Below are 16,536 nucleotides of genomic sequence, written 5' to 3' on the forward strand. Positions count from 1 at the left end.
GTGATACAGCACATTAATAAAAGAAAGGACAAGAACCACATGATCCTCTCAATAGATGCAGAGAAAGGATTTGACAAAATATGGCATCCTTTCTTGATAAAAACCCTCAAGAAAGTAGGGATAGAAGGATCATACCTCAAGATCATAAGAGCTGTATATGAAAGACACACTGCTAATATCATCCTCAGTGGCGAAAACCTGAGAGCTTTCCCCCTAAGATCAGGAACACAACAGGGATGTCCACTCTCACTGCTGTTAATCAACATGGTATTGGAAGTCTTAGCCTCAGCAATCAGACAACACAAAGAAATAAAAGGCTTGCAACTCACAGAGAAAGTCAAAACGTTTTACTCTTTGCAGGTGACTTGATACTCTATATGGAAAACCCATAAGATTCCACTAAAAAACTGCTAGAACTGATCCATGAATTCAGCAGTGTCACAGTATATAAAATAAATGCACAGAAATTGGTTGCATTTCTATATACCAATAATGAAGTAGCAGAAAGAGAAATCAAGGAATTGATCCCGTTTACAATTGCACCAAAACCCATAAAATATCTAGGAATAAACCTGACTGAAGAGGTAAAAAATTTATACACTGAAAACCATAGAAAGCTTATGAAATAAATTGAAGACGACACAAAAAAGTAAAAATACTCCATGCTCCTGGATAAGAAGAACAAATATTGTTAAAATGTCAATACTACCGAAAGTAATCTACATATTCAATGCAATCCCTATCAAAATAACACAAGCATTCTTCACCGAGCTAGAACAAACAGTCCTAAAATTTGTATGGAACCAGAAAAGACCCCAAATAGCCAAAGCAATCTTGAAAAAGAAAACCAAAGCAGGAGGCATCACAATTCTGGACTTCAAGCTGTATTACAAAGCTGTAATCATCAAGACAGTATGGTACTGGCACAAGAACAGACACTCAGATCAGTGACACAGAACAGAGAACCCAGAAATGGACCCACAAACCTATGGCCAATTGATCTCTGACAAAGCAGAAAGAATATCCAATGGAATAAAGACAGTCTCTTCAACAAGTGGTGCTGGGAAAACTGGACAGCGGCATGCAGAAAAATGAACCTGGACCACTTTCTTACACCATACACAAAAATAAAATGGATGAAAGACCTCAATGTAAGACCAGAAGCCATCAAAATCCTCGAGGAGAAAGGCAGAACCCTCTGTGACCTAGGCTGCATCAACACGTCTCTGGAGGCAAGGGAAACAAAAGCAAAAATGAACTACTGGGATCTCATCAAGATAAAAAGCTTCTGCACAGTGAAGGAAACAATCAGCAAAACTAAAAGGCACCTGACAGGATGGGAGAAGATACTTGCAAACGACCTATCAGATAAAGGGTTAGTATCCAAAATCTATAAAGAACTTATCAAACTCAACACCCAAAAAACAAATAATCCAGCGAAGAAATGGGCAAAAGACATGAATAGACACTTCTCCAAGGAAGACATCCAGATGGCCAACTGACACATGAAAAAATGCTCCACATCACTCATCATCAGGGAAATACAAATCAAAACCACAATGAGATACCACCTCACACCCGTCAGAATGGCTAACATTAACAACTCAGGCAACAACAGATGTTGGAGAGGATGTGGATAAAGGGGAACCCTTTTATACTGCTGGTGGGAATGCAAACTGGTGCAGCCACTCTGGAAAACAGTATGGAGGTTCCTTGAAAAATTAAGAATAGAACTATTCTATGACCCAGCAATTCCACAAAGTATTTATACAAAGGATACAGGTGTGCTGTTTCGAAGGGGCACATACACCTCAATGTTTATAGCAGCGCTGTCAACAATGGCCAAAGTATAGAAAGAGCCCAAGTGTTCATTGACAGATGAATGGATAAAGAAGATATGGTGTGTACACACACACACACACACACAAACAATGGAGTACTACTCGGCAATCAAAAAGAATGAAATCTTTCTATTTGCAACAACGTGGATGGAACTAGAGTGTATTATGCTAAGCAAAACTAGAGGAAGACAAGTATCACGATTTCACTCGTGTGGAATTTAAGATACAAAACAGATGAATGTAAGGGAAGGGAAGCAAAAATAATATAAAACAGAGAGGGGGACAAAACATAAGAGACTCTTAAATATAAAGAACAAACTGTTGTTGCAGGGGTTATGGGTGGGGGGATGGGCTAATGGTCAGGGGGCATTAAGGAAGACACCTACTGGGATGAGCCCTGGGTGTTATATGTAGGGAATGAATCACTGGATTCTACTCCTCAAATCATAAGTGCACTATATGCTAACATATAAATTGTAAATTTAAATGTAAATTAAAAAAAAATTTATTGTTACTGATATGAATATTAAGCAATTTTACTCTGTAAAAATGAATTCCTAGTGGGGAATTCCAATGTAGTTTGATACATTAAAGTTATTTTATGATTACTACACTAAAATTTTTTGAAGATTCTTCTCATTGAAAACCAAGAAAACCTTTGGTAATGACAAAGCAAAAGCTGATTGGAGGGTTTTGAAGTTAATGCTAATATGAATTGCAAGTTATTTTTACAGTGGCTTCATTCAATATGACAAGAACAAAATTTTTTAACTGTGTTGTTTGTTTTTATTGGTAATATTTTTCACCATCTTGAGTATTCCTCAGATGTTTTTAAGTTGAATAGTTATGAAATGGAATATAAATTATTAACTTACTGGAATTTATATGTGTAATCACAATTGATGATGACAATCCTTACGAATTTTTCTTTCCCATGTAACCATGCACTGTTTTCTACAGAACTAAATATTGATGAAAACTTAAAAAATAAGAAAACAAAGTTAAATGAAGTCATGAGGTGAGGCTCTAATCCAGTAAGACTGGTGTCCTTTTAAGAAGAGCAAGAGATAACTAGGAGTGCGTGAGTGCAGAGTAAAGTCCATATGAGGGCACAGTGAAAAAGCAGCTGTCAGCAAGCCAAAGAGAAGCCTCCTTGCCATGTGTTTGATCTTGGGCTTTCCAGCCTCCAGACCTGTGAGAAAATATAAATGTCTGTTGTTTAAGCCCCCCCCCCCATTTGTGGCATTTTGTTACAGCATCTCTGCTTATACTAATACGATATCTAAGATTTTTACCTATTTAAAAAAAATACATATGCTCATATTGAATGAACAGATAACATATGTTAATAGAGAAAAATGATTTTCTAGAACTGGAAATAATAGAAGTAAAAAATTCACTGTAGTATCTTAACAAATTGGAAATGGCAGAAGAAACCATCAGTGAACTTTAAGACAGATCAACAGAAATAATTCAGTCTGAAGGACAGAGAAAGTAAGGATAAGAAAAAAAGCAGAGTCTGAGAGACTGCTGGGAAAATACCAAGTGGTGTAACATGTGTAGTTGGTGTGGAGAGAAAGGGCAAAATATTTGAAAATATGGCTGGAAGTATTCCAAATTTTATGAAAAGTTTACAGATTTAAGAAGCCCAGATAATCCCACACAGTGAATACAAAGAAAACCTTACACAGGCACATTCTAGTCAAACTGCAGTAAACCAAAGATAATTAGAAAATTCTGAAAGAAGCCAGAGAAAAATGATTTTCAGAGAAGATCCTGAAAGCACCCAACAAAATGCACACGGTTGAACAATGATACAAATGATGACTGACTTCTCATTAAAAACAATAACTAGAAGATAGTGGAAGTATATCTTTGAAGTGCTCAAAGGAAAAATGTTAGGCCAATATTTTGTATCCAGTGATAGTGTCTTTTTTAATGTAATTAATTTTTTCTTTTATTTATTGAGAGACCACTCAAGCAAGGGAGGGGTAGAGGGGGAGAATCTTTTTTTTTTAATTTTTTTTTCAACTTTTTTTAATTTATTTTTTTGGGACAGAGAGAGACAGCATGAACGGGGGAGGGGCAGAGAGAGAGGGAGACACAGAACCGGAAGCAGGCTCCAGGCTCTTAGCCATCAGGCCAGAGCCTGACACGGGGCTCGAACTCACGGACCGCGAGATCGTGACCTGGCTGAAGTCGGATGCTTAACTGACTGCGCCACCCAGGCGCCCCTAGAGGGGGAGAATCTTAAGCAGGCTGCACACTCAGTGTGGAGTCTGACGTGGGGCTCTGTTTCACACCTGTAAGATCATGATCTGAGCCAAAATCAAGAGTGAGATGCTAAACTGACTGAGTGAGAGAACCAGGTGCCCATCCAATGATGATATCTTTTAAGAATGAAAGTAAAATAAAGACATTTTCAAATAATCAAAAATTGAGAATAGTAAGCAGTCCTGCACTATAAGAAATTCTAAAGAACTTTCTTCAGGAGCAATGAAATGATTCTAGATTGGACTTAAATCTGCAGGAAGAATTGAAGAGCACAGGAAATGGGTATATATGAGTTTTCTTTTTTTTTATTTTTTAATTTACATCCAATTTAGTTAGCATATAGTGCAACAATGATTTCAGGGTTAGTTACCCATTTAGCCCATCCCCCCTTCCACAACCTCTCTAGTAGCCCTCTGTTTGTTCTCTATATTTAAGAGTCTCTTATGTTTTGTCCCCTCCATGTTTTTATATTATTTTTGCTTCCCTTGTGTTCATCTGTTCTGTGTCTTAAAGTCTTCATATGAGTAAAGTCATATGGTATTTGTCTTTCTCTGACTAATTTTGCTTAGCATAATAACCTCTAGTTCCATCCACATATTGTAAATGGCAAGATTTAATTCTTTTTGGTTGCCAAGTAGTACTCCGTGTGTGTGTGTGTGTGTGTGTGTGTGTGTGTACGCGCGTGCACGCGCTCATGCGCGCCACATCTTCTTTATCCATTCATTCATCGGTGGACATTTGGGCTCTTTCCATACTTTGGCCATTGTTGATAGTGCTGCTACAAACATTGGGGTGCATGTGTCCCTTTGAAACAGCATACCTGTATCCCTTGGATAAATACCTGGTAGTGCAATTGCTGGGTCGTAGGGTAGTTCTGTTTTTAATTTTTTGAGGAACCTCCATACTGTTTTCCAGAGTGGCTGCACTACTTTGTATTCCCACCAGCAGTGTAAAAGAGATCCTCTTTCTCCACATCCTCTCCAACATCCGTTGTTGCCTGAGTTGTTAATGTTAGCTATTCTGACGGGTGTGAGGTGGTATCTCATTGTGGTTTTGATTTGTATTTCCCTGATGATGAGTGATGTGGAGCATTTTTTCATGTGTCAGTTGGCCATCTGGATGTCTTCTTTGGGGAAGTGTCTATTCATGTCTTCTGCCCATTTCTTCACTAGATTATTTGTTTTTTGGGTGTTGAGTTTGGTAAGTTCTTTATAGATTTTGGATACTAACCCTTTATCTGATAGGTCGTTTGCAAGTATTTTCTCCCATTCTGTCAGGTGCCTTTTAGTTTTGCTGATTGTTTTCCTTCACTGTGCAGAAGCTTTTTATTTTGATGAGGTCCCAATTGTTCATTTTTGCATTTGTTTCCCTTGCCTCTGGAGACGTGTTGAGTAAGAAATTGCTGTGGCTAAGATCAAAGAGGTTTTTGCCTACTTCTCAAGGATTTAAAAAAAAAATTTTTTTTTTAAATTTTTTTTTTCAACGTTCATTTGTGGGACAGAGAGAGACAGAGCATGAACGGGGGAAGGGCAGAGAGAGAGGGAGACACAGAATCAGAAACAGGCTCCAGGCTCTGAGCCATTGGCCCAGAGCCTGACGCGGGGCTCAAACCCACGGACCGCGAGATCGTGACCTGGCTGAAGTCGGACGCTTAACCGACTGCGCCACCCAGGCGCCCCTAAAAAAATTTTTTTTAATGTTTATTATTGAGAGACAGACACAAAGCATGAGTGGGGGAGGGGTGGTGTGGGGAGACACAGAATCTGAAATAGGCGCCAGGCGCTGAACTGTCAGCACAGAGCCCGACATGGGGCTTGAACTCACAGACTGTGAGATCATGACCTGAACCAAAGTCAGTCACCTAACCAACTGAGCCACCCAGGTGCCCCTCTCCTCAAGGATTTTGGTGACTTCCTCTTACGTTTAGGTCTTTCATCCATTTTGAGTTTATTTTTGTGTATGGTGTAAGAAAGTTGTCCAGGTTCATTTTTCTGCATGTCGCTGTCCAGTTTTCCCAGCACCACTTGTTGAAGAGACTGTCTTTATCCCACTGAATATTCTTTACTGCCTTGTCAAAGATTAGTTGGCCATATGTTTGTAGGCCCATTTCTGGGTTCTCTGTTCCATTGGTCTGAATGTCCATTCTTGTGCCAGTACCATACTGTCTTGATGATTACAGCTTTGTAATACAGCTTGAAGTCCAGAATTGTGATGCCTCCTGCTTTGGTTTTCTTTTTCAAGATTGCTTTGGCTATTTGGGGTCTTTTCTGGTTCCATACAAATTTTAGGGCTGTTTGTTCTAGCTCGGTGAAGAATGCTTGTGTTATTTTGATAGGGATTGCATTGAATATGTAGATTGCTTTGGGTAGTATTAACATTTTAACAATATTCTTATCCAGGAGCATGGAATATTTTTCCATTTTTTTGTGTCATCTTCAATTTATTTCATAAGCTTTCTATGGTTTTCAGTGTATAGATTTTTCACCTCTTTGGTTAAATTTATTCCTAGGTATTTTACGGTTTTTGGTGTATATGACTTCTTTCATCAATTAAATATATGACTGCTTAAAGCAAAAATTATTACATAATTGGGTTTGTAACATGTAGGTGCAATACATGTGAAAACTATAGCATAATGAGTGGAGTGCATGGAGCTATAGGTTTCAAGGTTCTTTATAATTTATATGAGGTTGTACAGTCATACTGAAAAGTTAAGGCTCTATAAAGAAGCCATAAAAATGCAGATTTGCAGCTATAAAACCAGTAGATAAATTAAAATGGAATTATATAAAAATACTTTGTAAACCCCAAGGAAGATAGGGCTTACCGATCAGCTCTCTTGCTTAAAAGATGGTGAAGGAACAAAGTCTGAGAGGAACAGAATTCAGATAGTATCAGAAAAAATTGAAGAGAAAAGTGGTAGCTGTAAATCCAATTACATTAATTTCATAAATGTAAGTATACTAAATATTTGGTTTAATGCAATTATAAGACAGGGTGAAAAGGCAAGGTACAACTAGCTGTCATCCATAAGAAACACACTGTAAATATAAAGACAGAGACTGAAAGGAAAAGATGAATAACATGTACAGGTACATGCAGTAAGCATAAAAGGACTGAATTGATTTAAAAAAATCAGATAGGGGCACCTGGCTGGCTCACTCTGTGGAAGTGTGCAACTCTTGATCTCAGGGCTGTGAGTTTGAGCCCCATGTTGAGTGTAGAGCTTACTTAAAAAATAAAATAAAATATTTAAGAAAATCAGATAAAGCAGAGTTCAAGACAAAGTATATTATCAGAGGGCCCTTTCATAAGGGTAAAGGATCTATTTATTAGGAAAACACAACAGTTAAATATGTGTTTACCTATTATTTTAAAATAAATGGTCCAAAAATGGACAGAACAATTATTTCCATAAACAGATTTTTTTCCCCAGCAGTTGATGGGATAGTAAAGAAAAATGAATAAGGACATAGAAAATCTGAAACACCTCTTTACCATTTTGATCTATTTTATAGAACACTAGACTCCGCAGTTGCAGAATACACATTCTATCCAAGTATACATGGGACATTTGCTAAGATAGAACATAGAATAGAGTTAGCTATAGAATGAAGTCTTAAAAAGTTTCAAAATACTGAAATCATAGAGTATGTTCTCTTATTAAGAAGGAATTAAATTACAAATCAATAAATTAATTAAGAATTAACCCTTCAGATAATTTGGAAATTAAGTAGCATTCTTCTAAATAATTATTAGAGAAGAAATTACAGGGAAATTAGAAAATATTTCCAGCTGCACGGTAATGAAAATGGAACATATCATCTGTGAGATGCAGCCAAAGCAGTCGTCTTATGGGAATTTATAGCTCTGAAATGCCCAGATTAGAAAAGGAGAAAGGTATAAAACCATCATTGATCTAGGGGTTTACCTTAAGAAGGCTAGAGAAAGAGGAGCAAAGTAAACACAACAAGTAGGAGGAAGCTAAGGATAGAAATCAATGAATTACCAATTAAGAGAAAGTTAACAAAGCCAAATGTTGATTCCCCAAAACTGATGAACCACTGAATACTTAGGAATAAAAAGAGAGGACACAGATTGCAGTATTATGAAGGAAGAAGATTTTGCCATTATAGATAATTTAGTATTCTACAGGTACTAAAATGACAGGGAATTTATAAACTGTGCCAGTCATTTGACAACTTAGATGAAATGGGCAAGTTCTACAAAAGGCAAATTGAACCTGAAGAGGAGAAATAAAATTGTCTTTATTTGCAGAAAACATGATTGTCTGTAGAATATATTAAGGAATCCAAGAAAAAGCTACTATAATAAGTGAATTTACTGAGACCAAAGGTTCATGGTTTAATATTTTAAAAATCTGTTACATTTCCCGATAAAGCAGAAAACAATTGGAAAATGAAATTTAGAAATTCCTACTTACAATAGTGTCAAATTACTTGAAGATAAGGTTAAGAAACAAAACATTTACACTGAAAACTGCTAAACATTGCTGAGAGAAATGCAAGAAGAATTTATTTTTTTAAATTTAATTTTTTTTAAATTTAATTTTAAAATATAATGTATTGTCAAGTTGGCTAACATGCAGTTCGTACAGTTGGCTCTTGGTTTTGGGGGTAGATTCCCCTGGTTCATTGCTTACATACAATACCCAGTGCTCATCCCAACAAGCGTCCTCCTCAGTGTCCACCACCCATTTTCCCCCTCTCCCCTGCCCCCCCCCCCCCGCCATCAACCCTCAGTTCTCTGTATTTAAGAGTCTCTTATGGTTTGCCTCCTTCCCTCTCTGTTTGTAACTATTTTTCCCCCTTACCTCCCCCCATGGTCTTCTGTTAAGTTTCTTGAGTTCCACATAGGAGTGAAAACGTATGATACCTGTCTTTCTCTGACTGACTTATTTCACTTAGCATAATATCTTCCAGTTCCATCCACGTTGTTGCAAATGGCATGATTTCATTCTTTCTTATTGCCAAGTAGTATTCCATTGTATATATAACCCACATCTTTTATATCCATTCATTAGTTGATTGACATTTAGACTCCTTCTATAATTTGGTTGTTGTTGAAAGCGCTGCTGTAAACATTGGGGTATATGTGCCCCTATGAATCAGCACTCCTGTATCCTGTGGATAAATTCATGGTAGTACAATTGCTGGGTCATAGGGTAGGTCTATTTTTAATTTTTTGAGGAACCCCTGTACTGTTTTCCAGAGTGGCTGCACCAGTTTGCATTCCCACCAGCAGTGCGAGAGGGTTCCCGTTTCTCCACATCCTCACCAACATCTGTTGTTTCCTGAGTTAATTTTAGCCACTCAGACTGGTGTGAGGTGGTATCTCAGTGTGGCTTTGATTTGTATTTCCCTGATGATGAGTGATGTTGACTTGAGCATCTTTTCATGTGTCTGTTTGCCATCTGGATGTCTTGTTTGGAAAAGTGTCTGTTTATGTCTTCTGCCCATTTCTTCACTGGATTATTTGTTTTTCAGGTCTTGAGTTTGGTAAGTTCTTTATAGATTTTGGGTACTAACCCTTTATCTGATACATCAGTTGTAAATATCTTCTCCCATTCCATCGGTTACCTAACCGAAGATGTAAAAGATCTGTATGCTGAAAACTATAGAAAACTTATGAAGGAAATTGAAGAAGACACAAAGAAAGGGAAAAACATTCCATGCTCATGGATTGGAAGAATATACTGTTAAAATGTCAATACTACCCAAAGCAATTTACACATTCAATGCAATCCCAGTCAAAATTGCACCAGCATTCTTCTCAAAGCTTGAACAAAGAATCCTAAAATTTGTATGGAACCACAAAAGACCCTGAATAGCCAAAGTAATATTGAAAAAGAAAACCAAAGCGGGAAGCATCACAATCCCAGACTTTAGCCTCTACTACAGAGAAGAATTTAAATAGAGAGCTGTAACACGTTTATGGCTGAGAAGTCTCAGTATTGTTATTCATTGCTAGATTCATTACATTTGCCATTATAATTCCTGAAGGCTATGTGTAAATCTTGAAAAACCCACGGATTAGCCATATATGAGTATACTTGAAGAGATCTACTCAGATGCACTCAAATGATTTTTGACAGAGGTGTCAAAGGAATTAAGTGGGGAAAGGAAAATCTGTTCAGCACATGATTCTGGAACATCTGAATATCCATAAAGGAAAAAAATGAACCTCAGCCCCAACTTCATACTGTGTACAAAAGTTAATTTGAGATGCATCACAGACCCAAATGAAAATTTAAACATCTAGAAGAAAACACATATTCACAATCTGGGTTTGGATAAGAGTTTCTTTCTTAGGACGTAGCAATAATTGTTTAAAGGAAAATTGACAATGAGGCTTTATTAAAACTCTCTCTGGGAGAGGCACAGACTACAGACTTGGAAGAAATACTTAAAACCATCATCTAAAAGACTTAAATCTAGAGTACATAAAGAGCCTTCTGTAGCTCCATTACAGAAAGGCAGACAACTCCATTAAATTGCATAAAGATTTGAATGCTTTACAGATGTAGATATGTGAGTGATTAATAGCATAAAGCACAAATGATGGTAAACTTGTATTTTTGGTATGAATATAAAATGGTGCAATTACTTTGGAAAATGTCCTGTTTCTTATAAAATAATTATATATATACCCTTTGACCCAGAATTATACTCTTAGATATTTACCCAAGAAAAATCAAAGCCTGTGCTCCCCCCCTCCCGCCAAAGACTTCTATATAATATAGCAGCTTTATACTTGCTTAATAGCCCAAACTGAAAATGCTATTATTCATCAATGGGAAAATGAATAAAGATATTATGATACATTCTACTACAATGAAATACTTATTCAACATTAAGAGATAAGCTACTCCTTTGGATTCTGTGTCTCCTTCTCTCTCTGCCCCTCCCCCACTTGCACTCTGTCTCTCAAAAATAAACGTTAAAATTTTTTAAAACTGTCTCTCAAAAATAAACGTTAAAATTTTTTTAAAAAGAGATAAGCTACTGACACATGAACCAACATGGATGAATCTGAGAAACGCTGTGGAGCGAAATCTCACACAATGGAGTATTATTGGATGTGTTCCATTTGAAGTGCAAAATAGCCAAAGTTAATCTGTGGTGAAAAAGAGTTGTTTGTCTCTGGGAAAGGGAGAACTTACTGGACTGTTGGAAATGTTCTAGATCTTGAATACTTTCACTTTTTCAAAGCTAATTTAATTGTAAGCTTAAGTTTTAAACATTTCACTGTATGTAAATTTTTACCTTAAAAAAATGAACAGATCTTGAACTCAGCTAATTATGTACATGCTAACTTATTTTGGGGTGAAGGGCAGGTTCCTTTGAAATGTATAAAAAGATAAGATGGATTGGTAGGTGGATGGATTGATAGATGATAAAGCAAATTTAGTGGAATACTAATAATTGTGGTAGATGGTAGGTGGTAGATGTTCACTGTCTAACTCTTTCACCTTTTGTTGTGGTTGAAATTTTTCATAAGAAAATGCTGGAAAAAAATGAACAAAGAAAAAGATTTAAGAGAAAGTAACAGATTTTGAAAACATGCCAAGAAGAGCCAATATAGAAGTAATAAAACCAAAGAATGGAACACAACAAATACTGAAAACTGTAATTTGAGTGAACTTTACTGAAATGGAAAATGTGAAACTATATATTGAAAGAACACATGACATATGTGAGAATGTTGACCAGAATGACCCACACCAAAATTACTGGACTTAAAGAACAGTCCTTTGGGCATCTAAAACAAAAAGAGCAAGTGACTTATAAGGGAGACAGAATTAGGTTATAGATATTTTCACAGTAGTGTTTTATACTAGAAGAAAAGAGAGTAACATATTTCCTATACTCAAAGAAACAAAATGTAGGTCAAGGATTTTATAACTAGCAAAATTGACTTTGAACTATAGAAAGCCAATGAAGCTATTATCACCATGTAAGAATTTAAGAACTGTTGTTCTGATGAGCCCTTCTCAAGGAGTCTACCGGACAATGAACTTCAGATAACCAGAAATGTTGAGTGATACCAACAGAAGAACTAATCTGTGTTACTTATAAAACTAAGACCAAATGAGAGTTAGAAATGAGAGAATATATAATGGCTATATACTCTGACAATGTAGATAAAGAACAATTACACAAAATGGTAGAAAGAGAAGGGGTCAGCACAGGCAAAAAAGTTTGATTGCTTTTATTAATGGTATTGATGTTAGTACTGTTATTCAATTTTGAGACTTGTGTATTGTATAGAGCATTGAATAATTATGGAATATATGGGATTAATTATGGGATAATTTTTATTGTGTACATAGTCTAGTTGCATATGCAGAATCTGGAATGTCTTGTCATTCCAGACTAGCAAGGAAGCTTATTAATGACTAGGTTCACATCAGGATGGCTTAGGAATCCACTTGAGTTAGTTGAGGTTTCAATAATGGTAATACTTGCAGTGTTTTTGAAACCCACCAAGTATGTTTAACTCTTTGAGTTGCTCTGATATTAAAAACTAATTGTTTATCTTGGAGGATGATAGAGTACCAATTTATTTTCTTGAAAAAAGATTAAAAGAAGGAGCCAATCACTTATCCCTGTTTTCCAAATAATCTGGTATGACTGGGTAACCAAGCAGCAGATGAGTGGAGCATATCTCTATAAAATGTTCCAACTAAATAACAAAAAAGAATTGATACAATTTGACTCTACAATTTCTCTTAGTAAAATAGTGGATCTAGGCATTGACCAGGAATGGCTACTAACACCATCAAAAAAGAGACAGCTAGACGTTACATGCCTCTTCATAAATACAGCATCACTTACAGTCATGGAGCAGGAGTCTGACCAAGCCTTTGGATCTAGCTGTCAGTTTGCAGAAAATAGTGTTTGCGCTATGAGTATGTCATCTGCAAAATCCACACAGTGAGGAAATGAAATCAGGTTAATAGGAAATATTCATATATTTGAAGGCATAAATATAAACTCTATGGAAGAAATAATATAGCTAAAATTGGAGATGGAAGAGAGAAATCAAGGAAAGTGGGAGTAGAAATACATCAATTCTTCCTTGCTTATGGTTGGGAGTCTGTATCAACCTGGAGGCATAACAAAGAAATTAGGAAAAAATATATCTGACATACCAATCAGTGGACAGAACCAACTTACTAAAACTGATTTTCAGAATCACAAAGCAAAACTCAATTTTTCATGTACTGATATGGAATTCTCTCTGTATTAACTGAAAGCAAAAATGGGCACAATAAATATATGTTGAAACATGATGTTCATGTTTTGACGATTTCTAGAAAGTTGCCTAAGAAACTGGTGATTTTGGTTTGTGCAAGAAACTGGTAATAATGGTTACCTCCAGGGAAGTGATCTCCTGGACCACTGAGGGTTGGGAGTGGGCCAGAGACTTAGTTTTTGCTGTATGTTTTTTTTGAACCTTCTAAATATCATGTATTAAAAAAGTAATAAAATCCTTTCCATCCTAGTCTTGTATTTGACTGACTTGCATGTTCATAGTACTAGGTACTTACAGACAAGGTAAAGAAACCATTAAAGAGACTAATGAACATAAAAGGTAAAGAAGTCATAATATGTAATGTGCAAAGAAGTAGAGACATAAAGGTTGTGTGGGTGGCTTAGTCAGTCAAGTGTTGGACTTTTGATTTTGGCTCAGGTCATAATGTCATGGTTTGTGAGTTCAAGCCCTCTGTCAGGCTCTGTGCTGACAGTGCAGAGCCTGCTTGGGATTCTCTCTCTGCCCCTCCGCTGTGTACATACTCTCCCTCAAAATAAATAAACTTTAAAAAAAAGTAGAGATACAGTGTCATTTACCATTACGTGTCCCCTGTCTTCTACCAAGCCTTTCTCTCTTGGTATTTTCACGATTGGTTATAGAGGTGATATTAATGACCGTTTAAAACCATGACTTGGCTGATGCTGGGCCCTCATTTTTCAAGTGTTTTGGGAGAAGTCATAAAAGAGTAGAGTTGGGTCTCAGCATCCATCAACAAGAAGGTATACAGCTGTCTCATCCTCTATTGGAGGTCCATTCTTTTAGAGGGTTTGCTTTCTGTGTTTCTATTGATTTTTCCCTAAGGTTATTAAGTCAGAGAAAGTTTATTTCCTACTCGAAGTTGGAGGAACAGAAAAAGAACTATGAATAGCTCAACTGCTTTACCTTGGTTAGGGAGACAAAAGTTTGACAATTTGAACATTTTTTTCTCTTTAGAGGGAGCCTGAGAATAGGGGAGAGAGAGGGAGAGGCAGAGGGAGGGTGTGCAGAACCCTGTGTGGTGCTCAAACTCATGAACCATGAGATCATTATCTGAGCTGAAATCAAGAGTCAGTTGCTCAGTTGACTGAGCCACCCAGATGCTCCAAGAATTTGAACAATTTAATAGGAGATCTTACTAAAAAGGGCAAACTGCCAATTTACTGTGCAGTTTAAACCAAACATTTAGTATATACCCTGTATATACATTTTTTTATTTGGTGTAATTTTTTCCTAAGGCAAGAGAAACAATATTGTGGGTGATAACACTGATACCTGCTTAGTCATCTCAGCTTCTAGGGTGAAATCCTAGAATTTTAAGGAAATATTTTAAAATCATATTACTTTATTGCATGTTGAAAATGGTAGTGAATACTTTCAAAACTGAGAAATATCAAGTTTTATTATGACTTTTGTATTTTGTGTACCGCCCTTTATTCTTTTGCTTTATAATTAGACATTGTTAAGAACAGGAGGTAAAAAGTACCCTGATTTTCACTTCATTGTACCACATACTATATTTATTTATAAAGTTTATTTATTTATTTTGAGAGAGACAGCAAGCAGAGGAAGGGAAGAGGGAGAGAGAGAATCCCAAGCAGGCTTCACACTGTCAGTGCAGAGCCCAACATGGGGCTCAAACTCATGAAACTGTTAGATCATGACCTGAGCCGTAATCAGGATTTAGAGGCTTAATTGACAGAGCCACCCAGGTGCCCCACCATATACTTTAAAAGGAAGTTGAAACTGGCCTGGAAGCTTTATGTTGTAGGTCTCTAGGTTTGGATTATACCTATATGGAAACAAGCCTTTAATACCTGAGATTGCTGACCCTTACAAATTTAGTTTGACTAAACCAAAATTAAAAAAAAATTTTTTTTTCTTAATGTTTTTATTTGTTTTTGAGACAGAGACAGAGCATGATCAGGGGAGGGGCAGAGAGAGAGGGAGACACAGAATCCGAAGCAGGCTCCAGGCTCTGAGCCATCAGCACAGACCCCGATGTGGGGCTCGAACTCACAGACTGTGAGGTCATGACCTGAGCCGAAGTCGGATGCTCAACTGACTGAGCCACCCAGGCGCCCCTGACTAAACCAAAGTTAAGACATTGTTTTAATTTGTGTATGTATCTGTATATATTGTATTCCATTTATCTAATGTTTTATGTTATTTTTGTTTCTTTTGTGACAGATAATCTTTAAAGAGCAACTTTCACCAAAAAAATTGGGCTTCTTAAATGTGACAGAACTCGTTGGAGCTCTTAGTGACATTCTGCGTGTTGAGTTCAGGGAAGGAGAACAAGACTTACTGGTGTTTGATGCTGATATGAAGCCACTCCCACCTGGTGAGTTGAATCACAATATGATGCAAACCTGATTTTTTCTTTTTAAATTGAAGTATAGTTAACATCCATTTATATTAGTTTCAGGGGTACAACATAGTGTTTTGACAATTTCATACATTTTGCTGTGCTCACCATGATGAATGTAGTTACCATCTGTCACTATACAATATTATCACAATATTATTGGCTATATTCCCTATGCTGTATATTTCATTTCTGTGACTTACTTATTTTATAACTGGAGGTTTGTACCTCTTAATACCTATCACCCGTTTTGCTCCTCCCCTGTTATCCTCCCCTCTGGCAACTACCAGTTCTCTGTATTTATGATTCTGTTTCCATTTTTGTTTGTTTTGGTGTTTAGATTCCACATATAAATGAAATCATGCAGTATTTGTCTTTCTCTGTCTGACTTGTTTTACTTAGCCTAATATCCTCTAGGTTCATCCCTGTTGTCACAAATGGCAAGATTTCATTCTTTTTATAGCTGAGTAATATTCCATTCTATATATACTACATCTTTATCCATTCATCTATCGATGGACACTTAGGTTGCTTACATAACTTGGCAACTGTAAATAATACTGCAGTAAAGATAGGGTTGCATATGTCTTTTAAAAAAATTTTTTTTAACATTTATTCATCTTTGAGAGACAGAGACAGAGCATGAACGGGGGGAGGGGCAGAGAGAGAGGGAGGCACAGAATCCAAAGCAGGCTTCAGGCTCTGAGCTGTCAGCACAGAGCCTGATATGGGGCTCGA

At 36.7% G+C, this 16,536-nt stretch overlaps 1 protein-coding gene across 3 annotated transcripts in view; it reads left to right on the forward strand.

The window, feature by feature from the left end:
* The window catches only part of TDRD5 (tudor domain containing 5), a 110,142-nt gene that overhangs the window by 36,665 nt on the left and 56,941 nt on the right, over window positions 1–16,536 (forward strand). For all 3 annotated transcript variants that reach the window (XM_043567763.1, XM_043567765.1, XM_043567764.1), the window contains one exon: window positions 15,621–15,774. In XM_043567763.1, the coding sequence (XP_043423698.1) occupies window positions 15,621–15,774 (154 nt within the window). The remainder of the gene's footprint in view (window positions 1–15,620; window positions 15,775–16,536) is intronic.

The sequence above is a fragment of the Prionailurus bengalensis genome, chromosome E4 (genome assembly GCF_016509475.1).
Source record: "Prionailurus bengalensis isolate Pbe53 chromosome E4, Fcat_Pben_1.1_paternal_pri, whole genome shotgun sequence".
Taxonomy (NCBI): Eukaryota; Metazoa; Chordata; class Mammalia; order Carnivora; family Felidae; genus Prionailurus; species Prionailurus bengalensis.